Consider the following 17,766-nt stretch of genomic DNA (forward strand, 5'->3'; position numbering starts at 1 on the left):
TGCTGCCTATATTCTCCTCTAGGATTTTGATGGTTTCCTGTTTCACATTTAGGTCCATTTTGAATTTATTTTTGTGTATGGTATAAGAAAGTGGTCCAGTTTCATTCTTCTGCATGTGGCTGTCCAGTTTTCCCAACACCATTTGTTGAAGAGACTGTCTTTCTTCCATTGGGTATTCTTTCCTGCTTTGTCGAAGATTGGTTGGACCATATAGCTCTGGGTCCATTTCTGAGTTTTCTATTCTGTTCCATTGATCTATGTGTCTGTTTTTGTGCTAGTACCATACTGTCTTGATGACTACAGTTTTGTAATATAGCTTGAAGTACAGAATCATGATGCCTCCAGCTTTGCTTTTCTTTTTCAAAATTGCTGTGGCTATTCGGAGTCTTTTGTGGTTCCATACAAATTTTAGGTTAACCATGTTATTTCTAATGCTCTGACTTCTGGTTCCCTGATGACCTTGGAGGGCCTGCCCTTCCCAGAGCTAGCAAATTCCCAGAGATACTAAACAATTTAACTTCCTTCTTTCATAAGCAAACCAACCAATCCAGAGCCCATACCCCAATCACCTCCTTTAAAGAACTCTCACACTCTGAGACACTATCCACCTGCTTTAATCACTTCAGGGCCAGGTACTAGACGACTGCAGATAATCCCTACACCCCAGAACCTGCTGATATTATTCAAACTAGCCAATCCTAAATCTGCTTACTCCTGCCTCAGAAACCACAAAACAAGCTCTTTCCTATGTTTTCCTCTTGCTCCCTCTGCCTCCTAGACCAACCCTGGTGCTTCCATGTGTGGGCGTGCCCCCTCCCCTTGGGAATTGTAACTAGCTATCTTTTCAATGGCAGTGGTCTTCCATCTGTTGGCCCCACCATACCAGAATAATTTTAAAACACTTGAATTTCCCCATCTGGAAAATGGAATCCACCCTACAGAAGTGTATAAGGATTAGCCAAAATTCACAAAGGCATCTAGCCTGGTGCTTTGCAAATAATAAATACCTAATAAATGATTGCTGTCATCAACAAGGGACAAGTTACTGTTTGAAACAAGATAATTCTTATAAACATTTCAGAATTCTGAGATCATAGCTAGATCATTAGATGCTTAGCTTAATGCATTTTCAATTCTCTTTGATTGCAGAACCCAACTGTAAAAGATCTTATTGGCTTTGGTCTTCAAGTAGCCAAAGGCATGAAATATCTTGCAAGCAAAAAGTTTGTCCACAGAGACTTGGCTGCAAGAAACTGTATGTAAGTATAAGAATCTGTGTGCCCACAGTCGAAATTAAGTGACAAAGAGGAATCCGTTTCCCACTGTTGAAGACGAGTGAGGATGTGTTCTCTTCTTATGCAAAAGTCCTTTATTTCTGTCACAGTTTTAAATCCATATGTAAGCACTGGGGAGGTAGGCAGGGCTTTCAGGCTTTATCAGATGGAGAATTTAAAAGGAATTCTCCAGAGGGGGTCTTAAACAGCTGTTGTGTGCTTTTGCTTTTCTTTTCCCTTCCCACCAGTAGCCCCCAATGTTGTGGTTTCACACTGCATTAGTGTTTGGGAGGGAGAATTTGATCTTCAGCATTTCACAGTTGAAAGGAGAGGACTGGTAACACAAATACCAGCATATTGCAACTTCCTAAGACTGGATTTGAAGTCAGCCTGCAGAAGCCCTACCAAAAATGGTATTGGGGAATGAATATACAAAGAGCTTTATTTGTGTCTGGCTGCCTGAGCTGTATAATTCAACAGTCAACAGTTTGTAATGGATTCACTGCTTTCCTCACATAGCACTGATGCATGACTTATGGTATGTGTGAATGAGAGAGCTGTGCTATTAATTTCCTACCTTGGTTTGGGTCAATGTAACAACATAAAAGCCAGCTTAAACAAAGGATGCATGGCCTCAGATAGCGGAAATTGGTTTTTGTTGAGCCTTGCTGGTTTTGTTAGAGGCTTTACTCGGTATCCTATTTCTCTTTTACCTCAGTGATGGGATATATGAGTTTTATGTAATAACCTGGCCCATCTGAAAAAGAAAAGGTAGAATAACAGTCCTCTATCATATCTCCCCCACACAGCTGAGCATTACTAGTAAAATAACAAACAGAGATCTGTGATTGCTTGGGGTAGTCAGTTGGCATACTTGATTTAGCAACAAAGGAAAGCTAGGAAGGGAACCAACCTTATTACCATTAACGCAAAAGGGGTTTTCTTATGCCACATCATTCATTGATCTCTTTCGTTGACCTGTTGAATTTGTAATATAAATGGCGAGCTTTTTTATTCAAGAATTCCATTGTAATTTAGCGTTAATCAGTAGAGGCCAGATGAAGCCCACTCTGCAGAAGTTATGGATTTCAGATATGAAGTCCTTGTTCTGACCTGTAGATATTTAGCATCACTGTAAATTATTCTGTTTCAGCCACCAGTAATAATTTTTGTCCTTTCCGTAGGCTGGATGAGAAATTCACTGTCAAGGTTGCTGATTTTGGTCTTGCCAGAGACATGTATGATAAAGAATACTATAGTGTACACAACAAAACAGGTGCCAAGCTGCCCGTGAAGTGGATGGCTTTAGAAAGTCTGCAAACTCAGAAGTTTACCACCAAGTCAGATGTGGTAATGTCCTGATCATCCCTGACCTTCTCCTCTTTTACTTTCATACCCAACATTCTTAGTAGTTTTATGTCTATTTTATTTTTTCAAAAAAGGAAACCTTCAACACCACTAATTTCAGTTACTTCGTAAGTGTAAATGACCTTGATTGTCTAACCCATAGTTTTCATAAATTCATTCGTTTATCAAAAACATTTGTCTAGGGCGCCTGGGTGGCTCAGATGGTTAAGCGTCTGCCTTCGGCTCAGGTCATGATCCCAGCGTCCTGGGATCGAGTCCCGCATGCTTCTCCCTCTGCTTCTCTCTCTCTCCCCGTCTGTCTCTCATGAATAAATAAATAAAATATTAAAAAAAAAAAAAAAATTTGTCTAGCAGGGCACCATCCTAGGTCCTTAGGAAATCCCAGAGCTGAACCAGGCCTGAACTCTGTCCTCCAGGAACTTTGGCTCAGCAGAGAAGAGAAGGCATATCCATGAATAGCTGTCACACAGAGTAGACTGGGATTAGTCCAGCCACTCATCGCAAAAGGGCAGCTGAATTCCCCCTCAAGAAATCTGAAAGCTATACCTGAGACAGGCCTAGCAGTGAGGGCATTATCCCTGCGTCCAGCTAGAAACATGCCCTTCTTGGTGCCTGGCTGGCTCAGTCGGTAGAGCATGTGACTCTTAATCTCAGGGTCGGATGGTGAGTTCAAGCCTCATGTTGGGCGTGCAACCTCCTTAAAAAAAAAAAAAATCTAGAAATGTGTCCTTCTTTATCTACAAAGTTCATCCTTTCATCAAACAAGCTTCAAAAGTGCACTGAGTCCTGAGGGTGGGAGAGACACTCACCTGAGCAGCCAGATTCCTCACTTCCCTTCCACCTGGGGGAGGAGGTGGTGCTTGGTATAGGCCTTAAAGGAGGATAGAATGGGCAGTGAAATAAATACCAATCCAGGTGAGGCCAAGGGGCAGGAAAGTATATGCATCTTTAAAGTTCTAAGGAAACAGGAAGCAGTGGATGATGTGGCAAAAATAGAAGGCACACAGGGAAGTTCTGAGGATAAACTGGGAAAAATATATTCATCCTAGATCATAGAGGTTCTTGGAAAGCTAACTAGGGAGTCTGGAATTTCTTCTCTGGCCATGTGGAAACATTAAAGTGTAATCAGATAACACTACAGTCTTTATTCTGTAAGAGAGAATATTCTTTATTCTGTTGTGAGAGGAGTAGATGCAGGAAGATGAAGTTTGAGGTAGAACTTGAAATAATACAGAAACTGTAGAACAGAAAAGAGATGGAAGGAAAGGCATCTCAGAGGTAATAACAATATTTAACAAGAAATTGATAAAAGTCAAAGATGAGCAAAATTATATGCTAGTGCAGTAACACATACATGAAGCAAAGGAGTAAAAGCTGGTTGAGGAGGAAAAATGCCAGTTGAGGCTTGAACATACGGAGTTTGACTTGGGAGTAAGTCATCCAGGCAGAAAGGTCCACCGGGCATTTGGAAATGTGGATCTGCAGCTTGTACAACCTCGTTAGTTATTTTATTCAACTCGGGCTGCCATAACAAAATACCACAGACTGGGTGGCTTAAACAATAGACATTTATTTCTCACAGTTCTAGAGGCTTCAAGTGTGAGATCAGGGTGCCAGCATGGTTGGGTTCCGGCGAGAGCTCTCTTCCTGGCGTGCACTGTGTCCTCATGCAGGAGAAAGAGCAAGAGTAAGCTCCCAGGTGTCTCCTCTCATGAGGGTACCAATGCCATCAGGGGGGGCTCCACCTTTATCTAAATTAATTACCTCCCAGAGGCCCCACCTCCTAAAACCATCACACTGGGAATTAGAGTTTCAACATATGAATAGGGGTAGAGGGTCCGCAGTTCAGTCCATAGCAGAGGTCAAGGGTAGAAACAGACTTTTTTAGAGTCCAAAAACAATTACTCAGGAGAACCTACACATAGGAAATGAGGGAGAAGAGCAGAGAGGTAGGAGACCTTGGAGAAGAGGCTGTCATGAGAGCAAGAGGAAGAGAAAGGTTCAGAAAGAAATGGGGTATGGTCATCAGGGTCCACTGCTACTCAGTACACAAAAACAGTCTTGAAAGCTGAGTGATTTGAATGATTTGGGGGTCTAGAGTGGGCTGAGGAGCCTGGGTGTTGAATGGGATAGAGAGTACTCCTACTCTATTTGCACATAGTAAGTCAAGAGGACTGTGATGTGTAGAGGTAGAGAAACATGAATTTTCAGTCCTTGAAGGTAACAACTGAAAAGGGAAAAAATGTAAACTGGCGACATCAGGAAACAAGGTAGGCAAAAAATAATATTAATGGAGGGCATAGACTTCAAAAGAGAAAGGGTTGGGCGCCTGGGTGGCTCAGTTGGTTGAGCGACTGCCTTCGGCTCAGGTCATGATCCGGAGTCCCGGGATCGAGTCCCACATCGGGCTCCCTGCTCGGCGGGGGGTCTGCTTCTCCCTCTGACCCTCTTCCCTTCATGCTTTCTACCTCTCATTCTCTCTCTCTCTCAAATAAATAAATAAAATCTTTAAAAAAAAAAAAAAGAGGGTTGGCAGCTATTGAGAGATCACGGGACAGGGATCTGAGTATGGCATTGGGAAGCAAGCAGTCATCTGCCCTCCTCCTTGTGAGTCAGCAGGTTTCAAAGACACTGTGGTCTTCGAGTGAAAGCAGAGTTTCAGTTTCTGAGGAAGCGGGGGAGACATTAAAGACTAAGCTGAGAGTGACTGGGAGTTTGTTTTTAATAAATGTGTTACAGGACATGGTGGAGGGATGGGACTTTGGGGTGGATAAGATTAATAAGAGGATGTAATAGTACATGATAGAGTGTAATACCTGTGATTTTGATCCTGAAAGAGATGAAAGAAATGAGTGCTGAAGAGGTAGGCTGGGAAGATGTTAGTGATGGTGGCAGGCGAAGGCATAAGGTAGGGAGAACTTACCTGTCCTCAAAGAGCATACATTCCATCCAGACTGTTAGTCTGCCATTAAGAACCAGACCAACTCTTACAACTCAGTAAGACAAAATAACTCAATTTTATTTGAATAGACCTTTTACCAAAGAGATATATGAATAGCTAGCAATAAGTACATGGAAGCATGTGCCCACACAAAGACTTGTACATGAATGTTCACAGCAGTATTATTCATAATAGGAAAAAAACCAGGAGCAATCCCAATGTCCATCAACTGGTGAATGGATAAGCAAAACATGTCATTTCTATACTATGGAATAATACCATTCAGCACTATAAGGGAACTACTTGCTAATGCCTGCTACAACATGGATAATCCTCAGAAATATTAGGTCCAGCAAAAGAAGACAGACTCAGAAAGACTGTATATCGAATGATTCAATTTATATGAAATTTCTAGAAAGAAGGCAAAACTACAGAGACAAAAAAATAGATCAGTGGTTGCCTGGGACTGAGGGCAGGAGCAAAGATTAAAACAGACATGGAGAACTTTCTGGGATATTAGAATTGATCTAAAAACTGAATTGTGGGGCTGCCTTGGTGGCTCAGTCAGTTAAGCAGCCAACTCTTGGTTTTAGCTCAGGTCATGACCTCAGGGTCATGAGATCCAGCCCCACCTCAGGCTCCATGCTCAGCGGGGAGCCTGCTTGAAATTCTCTCCTTCTCCCTCTACTCCTCCCCCTGCTGTGTGTGTGCGCGTGCATTTGCGCTCTCTCTCGCTCACTCTCTTGCTCACTCGCTCTCTAAAATAAATAAATAAATCTTTTAGGACATCTGGGTGGCTCAGTCGGTTAAACAGCTGCCTTCAGCTCAGGTCATGAGCCCAGCGTCCTGGGATCGAGTCCTGCACTGGGCTCCCTGCTCAGTGGGGAGCCTGCTTCTCCCTCCACCTGCTGCTCCCCCTGCTTGTGCTCTCTCTCTCTGTCAAATAAATAAATAAAATCTTTAAAAAAAAAATCTTAAAAAAAAAAAACTGAATAGAGGCACCTGGGTGGCTCAGTCATTGGGCGTCTACCTTCGGCTTAGGTCATGATCCCAGGGTCCTGGGATCGAGCCCCACATCGGGCTCCCTGCTCAGCAGGAAGCCTGCTTCTCCCTCTCCCACTCCCCCTGCTTGTGTTCCTGCTCTCGCTGTCTCTCTCTCTGTCAAATAAATAAAAATCTTTAAAATAAATAAATAAATACTGAATTGTGACAATCGCTGCACAAATAAATACACTAAACATCGTTGACTCACACTAAAAAATAGCAAGTTTTATGATACATTAATTATATCTCAGCAGAGCTTTTAAAACAAAACAAAAAAAAAGAACCTGATGAAATCTTGAATGTTCAAGACAAGAGGTGGGATTCTGAGCTTTTAGACAAACCCTCACACATGTTACTACCTCCACACACGGACACACAGCACAGAGGCCAACACTTCTCAGACAGCAACTGTCACTCCAATACTTGACTGGAAATTTACGTAAGCTTCCGTAGACACGAAGTGCTATGTCTCTCTCCCTCTCATTGAAAGATGCTGTATTGTACTACATAAAGGGTGAACATGTGTAATCCATAGGCAGTGCTGCTTTGGCAAATGGTTATTGACTGCATGGGTAAATTTGCATTAAGTTTAATTTCCAAGAGAGCACAATCTTTTGAATGTTGACATGGCACATTTCCAAAAGCATGTGATAAGCTTGTATGTAGAGACCTACCTACAAGCAAACACTTGCCTGCTTATAGAAAGGTCCACTTTCTCACAAATACCCAGATAGAGTTCAGCTAAAATCCGAAATTCTCTTGAAGCCCATTCAAACAAGATAGAAGTGTCACTCTGTTTGCAGTTTCTCATACCCAGTCTTATACAGTGTGTAGCACTTAGTACACGTGCTTCAATGTCAGTATTGACTTCTCAGTTGTTCAACCAGCAGGCTCTTTCACCCTGCATCAGCACTTACCATTGTCCAACACCCACCCCTTCCTTCTCAAAATGTCCTCCTCCTTTGGTTTCTGAGACACTGTACCATCTGGTTTTCCTCTTGCTTCTGGGTTATGTTCTCTTTAGTTTTTGATGGCTTCTCTTCCTTCTCTCACATCCTACATGCAACTGTCACTCAGGATATTTTTCGGTGGGGTGTGGAGGGAGGTCTTTATGTATCAACCTCCCTCAACAATTTCAACCATTCCCTTCCTGGATTGTTTTCATCAGCATCACAAAGTTACCATGTTCAAAGTCCAGGTCTTTCCCGCCAACTGTCAATTCCTCACTTCTTTATTTCTGTTAACGGCATCACCATTATGCAGTATACCAACTCTACCCTTTTTAACGTACACTTCGTCAAGTTTTGAAGAATGCATACAGTTGTATGACCACCACAACTAGGATATAGAACAGTTCCATAAGCGAGGAAAATTTCCTTGTGCCCTTTGTAGTCAACCCCTAGCCTATCCTAGGACCTAGAAAGCACTGGTCTCTTTCGTGTCTCTACAGTTTTACCTTTTCTAGGTGTCATATAAATGGAGTCCTACAGTAAATAGCCTTTGAGTCTGTCTCCTTTCACTTAGCATAATGCATTTGAGAGTTATCCATGTTGTATTAGTAGTATCAATGTATCTAGATGTTCTCCCTTTTTTTTTTATTGTGGCAAAAAACACATAAGAGAAAACTGACCATCTCAACTATTTTTAAGTGTATGGTGCCATAGTGTTAACTAACAAGATACATATTGTTGTGCAACTAATCTGTACAACTTCATCTTGCAAAACTGAAACTCGATACCCATTGAATAACTCCCCATTTCCCTCTCCTGACAGCCTATCTGTTTCTAAGAGCTCGACTACTTTAGATACCTCATATTAAGTGGAGTCATGTAGTGTTTGTCTTTTTGTGACTGGCTTATTTCACTTAGCATAATGTCCTCAAGATCCACAGATGTTGTGGGACGCCTGGGTGGCTCAGTTGGTTAAGCAGCTGCCTTACGCCCGGGTCATGATCCCAGGGTCCTGGGACCGAGTCCCACATCGGGCTCCTTGCTCAGCAGGGAGCCTGCTTCTCCCTCTCTCCCCTTCTGCTTGTGCTCTGTCTGTCAAATAAATAAAATCTTAAAAAAAAAAAAAAAGATCCATTGATGTTGTAGCATATGACAGGATTTTTTTAAGGTTAAATAATATTCCATTATATGTATATACCACATTTTCTTTATTCATCTGTTGATGGGCATTAGAGTTGCCTCCATATCTCGGCCATGGTGAATAATGTAGCTATGAGCATGCATGTGAAAATATCTCAAGATGCTGATTTCATTTCCTTTGAATATATACCCAGAAGTAGGATTGCTGGATCATATGGTAGTGGTTTTTTTGGTAGTTTCTATTTTTAATTTTTATACTGTTTTTCATAGCAGAGTAATTCATTCCTTTTTACTTCTGAGTGGTATTCCATTGTACAGATGTTCCACATTTTGTTTATCCCTTCCCCAATTTGAAGGATATTTGGGTTCTTTCCAGTTTTAAGCAATGCTTATACAGTTACAATTGCTAAACATTTGCTGAAAGGTTTTGTGTGTAAAGGTTTATTTCTGTTGGGTAGATATCCAGAATTAGGATTACTGGGTTTTAAGATAAGTGTATATTTAACTTTATGAGAAACTGTCAACTGTTTTCCACAGTGCCTGTATCATTTTATATTCCTAACAGTAATATGTAAGAGTTGTAGCTGTCCGGCATCCCCACCAGCACTTGGCATTGTTGGTTTGGGAGTTTTAGCCATTCTAGTAGGCTGTAGTGGTGTCTCATTTTCTTTTCTTTTCTTTTTTTTTTTTTTAAAGATTTTATTTATTTATTTGAGAGAGAGAGAGAGAATGAGAGATAGAAAGCACGAGAGGGAAGAGGGTCAGAGGGAGAAGCAGACTCCCCGCTGAGCAGGAAGCCCGATGCGGGACTCGATCCCGGGACTCCAGGATCATGACCTGAGCCGAAGGCAGTCGCCTAACCAACTGAGCCACCCAGGCGCCCTCATTTTCTTTTCAATTCATATTTCCCAAATGACTAATAATGTTAAGCATCTTTTCATGTGCTTATTTGCCATCCTTCTGTCTCCTTTAGCGAAGTGTGTGCTCAAGTCCTTTCGCCATTTTTTTTTAAGTTTTAGATTTTTGTTGTTGTTGTTACTGGATAGTTTATTTCTTTATTATTGAGTTAAGAGTTCCTTACATATTTTGGATTACAGGCACAGGTTATCAGATACATGTTTTTGCAAATATATTTTTCTAGTCTGTGGCTTGCCTCTTCATTTTTTTACTGGTATCTTTTAAAGAGCAGAAGTTTTCAATTTTATTGAAAATTTTATCATTTTACCAGCTGATAAAATTTTATGAATTTATCCATTTTTTAATCAGTTGTGGGTTTTTTGCAAATTGTATTGTATCTCAATTTACCTACTCTTTTTTTAATATTTTATTTATTAATTTGACAGCACAGATAGGCAGAGTGGCAGGCAGAGGGAGAAGGAGAAGCAGACTCCCCGCTGAGCAGGGAGCCCTACGCAGGGCTGGATCCCAGGACCCCAGGATCATGACCCGAGCCAAAGGCAGACGCTTAACCGACTAAGCCACCCAGGCACCCCTCAATTTACCTACTCTTGAGTGCTCAAAGCTGGCTGTTTCCATTCCTTACTCGCCTTAGCTGTGTCACTTTCTATCACTTTTTCTGGCTTTTAATGGTCTCTCATGTCTAATAACTGCCTTGATCTTCACCTTTGATAAAGTTAGGCAGAGATTCCTCAGATGAGCTCACTGCTGGTGCTCAGGTATTCAGAAGGGCTGGACCATGCACACACTAAACGTGAATGGCACAGCTCTCCTGTCTAGAAACTAAAACTGACCTCTTTCCATCATTCCTGATGCACAGGCATGTGCACCTGCCTCTCCCTTTCTTCCTTTCTCCCCCCTTCTCTTCCCTTCCTCCCTCCCTTCCTCTTTTCCTCTTTCTCCTCCTCTTCCTTCTTTCTCTCCTTCCTACTCCCTGCCCTCGCCCCCAGCCTCTCTCTTCTAGGTCGGCCTCATTCTCCTCCTTCACTGCCCCTCTCCCCACCGCCTTGTCAGTCCCAGTCCATTCCGGGGAGTTTGGAAAGTAGGCAGTACTGTGCTTTCCCTGGAAGCTGCCTCCCTCTCACCGCTTCTATCCCCTGAGTCCTCCAACCCTCCTCTGATCCCTAGCCATTGCCCAAGTCCTATAATTCCTCAGAAATTTCCCCAGCTCTGCCCCCATTTCTGTGAATTTGCCTCCAGACCAACCTATAGCCTAGGCTGTGGGTTAGGAGACCAAATCACAGACAAGTAATCAGCCTCTCAAAACTTTGTTCTCCTCATCCTTAAAGCATCTACAAAATCAGTTACATTACAGGGTTGTTATAAGAATTAAATAAAATAATCTTTTTTTAAAGGACTGTTCCTGGCTTATTGTATGATATATACTCTTTGGGATATATATACCCTAGTTTGACAGTTCAGTTTCATTGGACTCCATGTTGCCAAGATGCAGTAGCACCCCTCACCTGTTCTTGTTCAGAAACCACCCCCCCCAGCTGGTCTTCTTATGTGAATGGGCTTCTCCTGTTTGTCTAAAGAGTAGTGTTTACAGGTGCATCTCCTCGAGCTCAACTGCAGATCTCATCCATTTCAGCTTCACCCACTTTCAACACTCAAAAACCCCCACAGCATGGTCTCGTTTCAACCCTATCTATCCCTTCTCTGCTTCATCTACTCCATACATCAAGCAGAGTGACCTATTGTTCTTATATGGTTCAAAAACACACACAAGGACTCTCACCGCTGGGCCCGTTCCCTCCATCCAGAATACTCTTCCTGCCCTCACATTCTGTGTACCTGGAAAACAAATGCTCCCCATTCTTCCAAATCTACTTTACTGTCGCTTTCTTCCGGAAGCCTTTCTCAGGACCCCACTATTATCTCTTTGACTTTTCACAGCATTTGTACCTCTTTTCCATTATTGCTCTATATTAGTTATTCTGTCTTACTGTTCTGTGTGACAGTTTGTTGTGTAATACTCTTAATCCTGTTAAATCAACCTTAGGCCCATCCAGTAACTTGGACAGTAGCCTACTTGTGCACCAAGTGTCAGTAGATACTTGTTAAATTGATTTAAACTTTAATGCAAATTCTGGAACTTAAAGGCTAACACAGTGAAGTTGTCAGAAGTGACTCAAGATTTTCAGTCTTTGGAAACTTCAATTTTGAGAGGCTGCAGGGGACTGCAAAGTTATCTAGTTCCCACGTAGGAAAGAGTGTTTTCTCTATTTAGATCAAGGCAGTCAGTGGCCTAGGTAAAGGGCTCTTGCACTTGGGCAAATGAAAGCACCATTAACGGAGATTTGTATCAGCAACTACAGTATCTACCTAGTTTCTTCCGGACTGTGGCAGTGTACAGAAAGACATGCTTTATTCTCCTGGCTGAACGCTACAAGATGCAGTTGGTTCTCAATGTTCTATTTTCCTGCTCTGCCTATCTGGTCTGTGTTCTCCTTTCCCTCCAAACCTCCTTTTTTCTAGGGCCTCATTTCAACCCCCATATGCTTCTTAGTCTGTGAGTGGCCTAGATGTGTTGCTAAGGAAGAGCTGATTTCCAGGGTCTTTGGCCAGCGGTGACCCACACAAGCCGAATTACTCTCTTTGTGTCATCTCACCTTGGCACACGTCCAGGGGGAGATAATATGTATGACCTAGTGTGTTCCAAGTAGCTTTAAATCAAGAAATTGCATATTTAGTGCAGTTTAGTAGACCAAGAAAGACCTGAGAGTCAAGAACTCTTAAGTGTTTATCCCCATGTGAATTCAGATTTATTGGGGGAATTTCTAGCAGGTCACTTAACCTCTCTGTGTCCCTACAGTATTCCTACAAAGTACTGATACAGCTGTTTTATATCAATCTTGTACTTTAACATTTTTAAATTACATTTATTTTATTGAAATTAGTTTTCAATGGAGAACCTTCTTGCCTAGCAGTTTTATCACTTCTGATTTTTAATATGGATTTCTACTTACACTAACTTAGAGTTTGCCTTTTAACATTAACAGAGAGATGTGGTTACATTTCTTTTTTGTTTCTTTGGGTTTTTTGTTTATGGTTACATTTCTTAAAGAGTATTTACATTCATTCAGAAATCTAACAAATTTAAATCTTGGAAAGCTTCCTTTATCTTCTTTTATGAATAATATAAAATTGTAGTGAAACTGTTAGAAAAGGGAAGGATAGAAACATGTTGATGCTTTGACCCTATAAGAACCTGGAAACCATACTGTACTAACTGTAGATGACATCTTAATCATCATGTGGACTTCAGATATTCTTTTTAAAAACTTTACATTTATTTATAATCTAAACTTTATCCAATTCTGGTGTAATCATAAAATGTATAGCTTATTAATTGCCTTTAAGGAAATTTTTGCCCCAGTGAGCATTAGTATTGAATATGCCAAGCCAAATTTAGTTATCAAGACCTACTGATCACCTTTCATGTTCATACGGTCACAGTCCTCACCTGGATTCTCCCTTCCATTGTTTGCCTAGTGGTCCTTTGGTGTCCTCCTCTGGGAACTGATGACAAGAGGAGCACCACCTTACCCTGACGTCAACACCTTTGATATAACAGTTTACTTGTTGCAAGGCAGAAGGCTCCTACAACCCGAATACTGCCCAGATCCCTTGTAAGTAGGAATTTCAACAGAATCTTCTGTCATTCCTATATTCTTTACTTTTACCAAAATGCTTGCCTTCATAATGTCTCTCATAGCATTTCTTCCTTTTTGAAATAGATATGAAGTGATGCTCAAATGCTGGCACCCTAAAGCTGAACTGCGCCCATCTTTTTCTGAACTGGTCTCCAGGATATCAGCAATATTCTCTACTTTCATTGGGGAGCACTACGTCCATGTGAACGCTACTTATGTGAATGTCAAATGTGTTGCTCCATACCCTTCTCTGTTGTCATCACAAGATAACATTGATGGCGAGGGGGACACATGACGGATGGATAACTCACCAGCCCCCTTCTGAGAAACATCAAAGAACTTTCCAAACAACAGGCTACGTTTTATTCAATTTTTTTTTCACTGCCTGGCCATTGAAATGGCACCAGATATTTTTTGCTTTTGCCAAGATTGCACTATTATAGGACTTTATATTGCTATTTAAAATGACTGGATTCTAAGGAATTTCTCAGCAGACAGAGCGTCAGAGCCAGAAGCTTTGTCCCATAGGCCAGTGACCAACAGCAACCCCACAGCTGTGATGATGCTCCTGTGCATTCAGGCCAAAACCTGAATTCTAGGTTGAAATTTTTAAAAATCAGGATCCTACATGATTTCATATGAGGAACGGAGGCAATGAATTTTGAGGACTTCTTGATCACAGAAAATTCAGAAGAAATGGTAAAGTCCTGGACAGATGTGGCCCCAGTACCAAGCCATTCATTTAGACTTAAAATGGTTCAAAGAACTTCCATGTGCTGTATGGTCACTAAAGTTTTTTATTACTGATGTTGTCATTTGCCCATTAGGCAAACATTCCCTTTTAAATTTTTGTATCACATTCCTTTTCATGGAGAAAAATCCATAGACAATGCAGTGAACATTTCAAAATGGCAGGACATGAAATGTGTTTATAAATTAATAGGTATATTTACATATTGTACATAGATGACATTAAGAAGGTTCTCATAAAATAGCTTAGTCACAATGAAATAATTAGTTATCATTTAGAAATCAACTGAGAATGATACTATTCTAATGATTGTGGACATTTAGATGGTTTGTCTTTTTGTTTTGTTTTGTTTTTTTATGACGACTCTGAAAATAAAACAAGTGATTTGGGATAAGTGTTTTTAAAGGTAACTCAGCATGTTGTTAAAGCAGAATACATCTGACTAAAAGGTTCATTGGTTCCTATCATGGCTCATGTAGGGCAAAGAAAGGATCGATGGACTGGAAATATTAGCCTCTTTCTCAGGTGGCAGCTTCCCACCCCACAAATAATTGGAGGTAATAAAACTTTCTGGGAGTCCAGTTTTTCATTAGAACATGCTTTGTGGGAAGCAAAACATATTTTACAGGGAAATAAAAGCAACTGAGAGTTCTGGCCATTTCACCTGGATGAACAGTTGTTCTGGGCAGGACTTTTGTAATGTTTTGTTCTGTGGGATTTTGTGCTTACTACTGTATAGTGCATGTGGCACAGGATACTCTGTTTTTGTCAGTGTAAACATTTAAAGTATTATATTTTTATAAAAATGTTTATTTTTAATGATATAAGAAAACTTTTGTTAGGCCACAAAAATACTGCACTGTGAACATTTCAGAAAAGGTATGTCAGACTTGGATTAGTAAAAGCATAGTTCTCAATGGCTGTAAATAGTGATAAGGAAATGTACTGATTGCCAGTAAACCCCACCCTCATTACATCACCAGGACTTGAAGCCAAGGGTTAACACAGCAAAGCTATAAAGAGGGTGTGTTACACTGAAGCCCAATAGTAGAGCTGGGCTGATGTTGCAAGAGAGTGATTACAACCTACACTCTTTGACAATAGTGGAATTTACCAGAAGACACAAGGAATTGTATGGTAGAGACATATTCCAATTTAAATGTTGTTTCAGAAGACTAAAGAGTGATACTAATGCACAAATATTGCAAATGGGTAACCAAAAAAACTCTGCAGAAACAAATATCTCTACTAATATCCAGAGATGAATGCATCAACAACAGAAAGAGCTTGTGGAAACAACCCATCAAGAAGACTACACACCTGTATATAATATGCTTGAGAAAGCTGCAATGTGAAAATCATGTTTGCTATTTATAAACATGTCCTTAGGTTAATGTGTCTGGACAGATTGTGACAGTAAGTGGTTCCTCTAAGAATTAGATACTTGTCACTGCCTATACCTGCAGTTGAGCTGAATGGTACTTTGTATGTTAATAGTTGTTGTTTTGATAAATCATACAATTAAAATAATGTATCAGCTTGTTACTGAGAGTTGGTTATTGCTAGTCATGCTTGATTACCTATTCCATTTACATAATGACAGAGGAAGCCTAAGATTGATTCCATCTGGCTGCATCAAGACCATCCATATATGAGAACCTTAGTTAATTCCTGGGCAGCTAAAGGAATTTGCATCCTTGAATCTCAGGAATTCTCTAAGAGTGGTTTGCCCCGAGTTGCCAAATTACCCACATTTCTCTTTCAACTGCTAGAGCACCGGTCTCCTCCTTTTAGCATGATGCTCTTCTCCAACAAGCTGCAGCCTTGGACCACAAGCTATAACAATAAAGCTGAAAACCCATAATTGGCAGAGAGATATCTAGTTGGGTGTTGGAGGAGAGAGGCCTTCTTAGCCCCTTAAAACTACTCTATCTACAAAGGTTACCAACATTCAGGAGCCCCCAGCTACTAGAGAACATACCTTCAGGTTATCTCTGTGAATATTCTTGGAATGGTAAGGGAATTCAGAGGTGATATTTCAGTCATTTAAAAATCATGCAGCGGGGCGCCTGGGTGGCTCAGTCATTAAGCGTCTGCCTACAGCTCAGGTCATGATCCCAGGGTCCTGGGATCGAGTCCGCATCGGGCTCTCTGCTCGGCGGGAAGCCTGCTTCTCCCTCTCCCACTCCCCCTGCTTGTGTTCCCTCTCTCGCTGTGTCTCTCTCTGTCAAATAAATAAAATCTTAAAAAGAAAAATCATGCGGCACTTTGGAGCAATCCGATTTCAAAAAAGACCCAAAAATGAAACTGGTGCCTACAAAATACAATGGGGGCTGATCCTTTATGAGAGAGAATTCATTCCTTATACACAGCCAAACTCCCAGCTAAGAAATGCACCTCTCTAAGAACTTCAATCAGACTCCATGCCCCGAAGGGCAAGAACCTGTCATCTTTATATCCCTAGTATCTGGCACTTAGTAGATTCTGAAATAACTGCTGAACTGAAACCAAGTTTTCCTATCCTTAATCACTTTAAACCACCACAGATGCAGTTATTACCTATGTAGCTTGCATGATATTTGGTGAACAATGACATGGGGGAGGAGAGGACCTTTCTAGGAAGAGAGCGATAAAAGGATCTTCCTTTATAAAATTTTGCTTGATGCTCTGAAATTTTTTTTTTAAGTAGGCTCCATGCCCACTGTAGAGCCCAACGCAGGGCTTGAATTTATAACCCTGAGATCAAGACCTGAGCTGAAATCAAGAGTCAGACACCCAACTGACTGAGCCACCCCAATGGTCTGAATTTTAATTACAGGATTTTTCACTTCACAATGTAGGCATCAATTATATTTTTGCTCTTTCTGACCTACATAGCAGATTGCATCCTTAAAGAAATATGGGGAAGGAATATACAACCTATAAAAGAACCTCAAATATTTGCAGACGTCTTACATTATTAACCTACCCAATTTGGTTCAAGAAACAAGTTAGCATTATATAAAAGAAACTGATTAGTATTTCATTTAATTCGATTAATGTTTGTTTAGCAGCTATAAATGTCAAGCACATGTACTAGGTAATGGAGATTTAAGAATCTAGTCCCTCCCACCCCAAGGAATTTAATGGAAGAGACAAAATTACACAACTAGTGCATATTTTAACTGCATTTCTTAGATCTGTAAACTGTCTTGAAGAAGCATCACGGTTTATAAGTGGAAGTTTGTATCTTTGGACCTCCTTCACCCGTTTGTCCCAATCCTCTGTCTCACCTCTGGCTACCATGAATTTGTTCTCCAAATCTTTGAGCTTGGTTTTTTTGTTCTTTTGTTTTTGTGAGGTTTTTTTATTTTTTGAGATTCCACATATAAGTGAGATCATATGGTATTTGTCCTCTGTCTGACTTACTTCACTTAGCATAATACCCTCAAGGTCCATCCATGTTGTGGCAAATAGCAAGATTTGCTTTTTTGTGGCTGAATAATAGTCCATCGTATATCTATACCACATTTTCTTTACCCATTCATCCATCAGTGGGCACTTAAGTGGTTTCCATATCTTGGCTTTTGTGTGTAATACTGCAATGAACGTGCATATATCTTTTTTGAGTTACCGGGGTTTTTTTTTCCCTTTTGGATAAATACCCAAAAGTAAAGTTACTGAATCAAATAGTAGTTCTATT

The 17,766-nt window shown here is 40.8% G+C and overlaps 1 protein-coding gene across 1 annotated transcript in view; it reads left to right on the plus strand.

Moving 5' to 3' along the window:
- MET (MET proto-oncogene, receptor tyrosine kinase) overlaps positions 1-13,628 on the plus strand; it is an 84,162-nt gene extending 70,534 nt beyond the window's left edge. The window contains exons 17-20 of the mRNA XM_028104916.2: positions 1,150-1,259; positions 2,459-2,624; positions 13,173-13,309; positions 13,418-13,628. Coding sequence (XP_027960717.1) covers positions 1,150-1,259; positions 2,459-2,624; positions 13,173-13,309; positions 13,418-13,628 — 624 coding nt within the window. The remainder of the gene's footprint in view (positions 1-1,149; positions 1,260-2,458; positions 2,625-13,172; positions 13,310-13,417) is intronic.
- Positions 13,629-17,766: the final 4,138 nt, after the last annotated feature.

The sequence above is a fragment of the Eumetopias jubatus genome, unplaced genomic scaffold (genome assembly GCF_037043125.1).
Source record: "Eumetopias jubatus isolate StellerSeaLion01/CBP00866 unplaced genomic scaffold, mEumJub1_p1.0 scaffold_14, whole genome shotgun sequence".
Taxonomy (NCBI): Eukaryota; Metazoa; Chordata; class Mammalia; order Carnivora; family Otariidae; genus Eumetopias; species Eumetopias jubatus.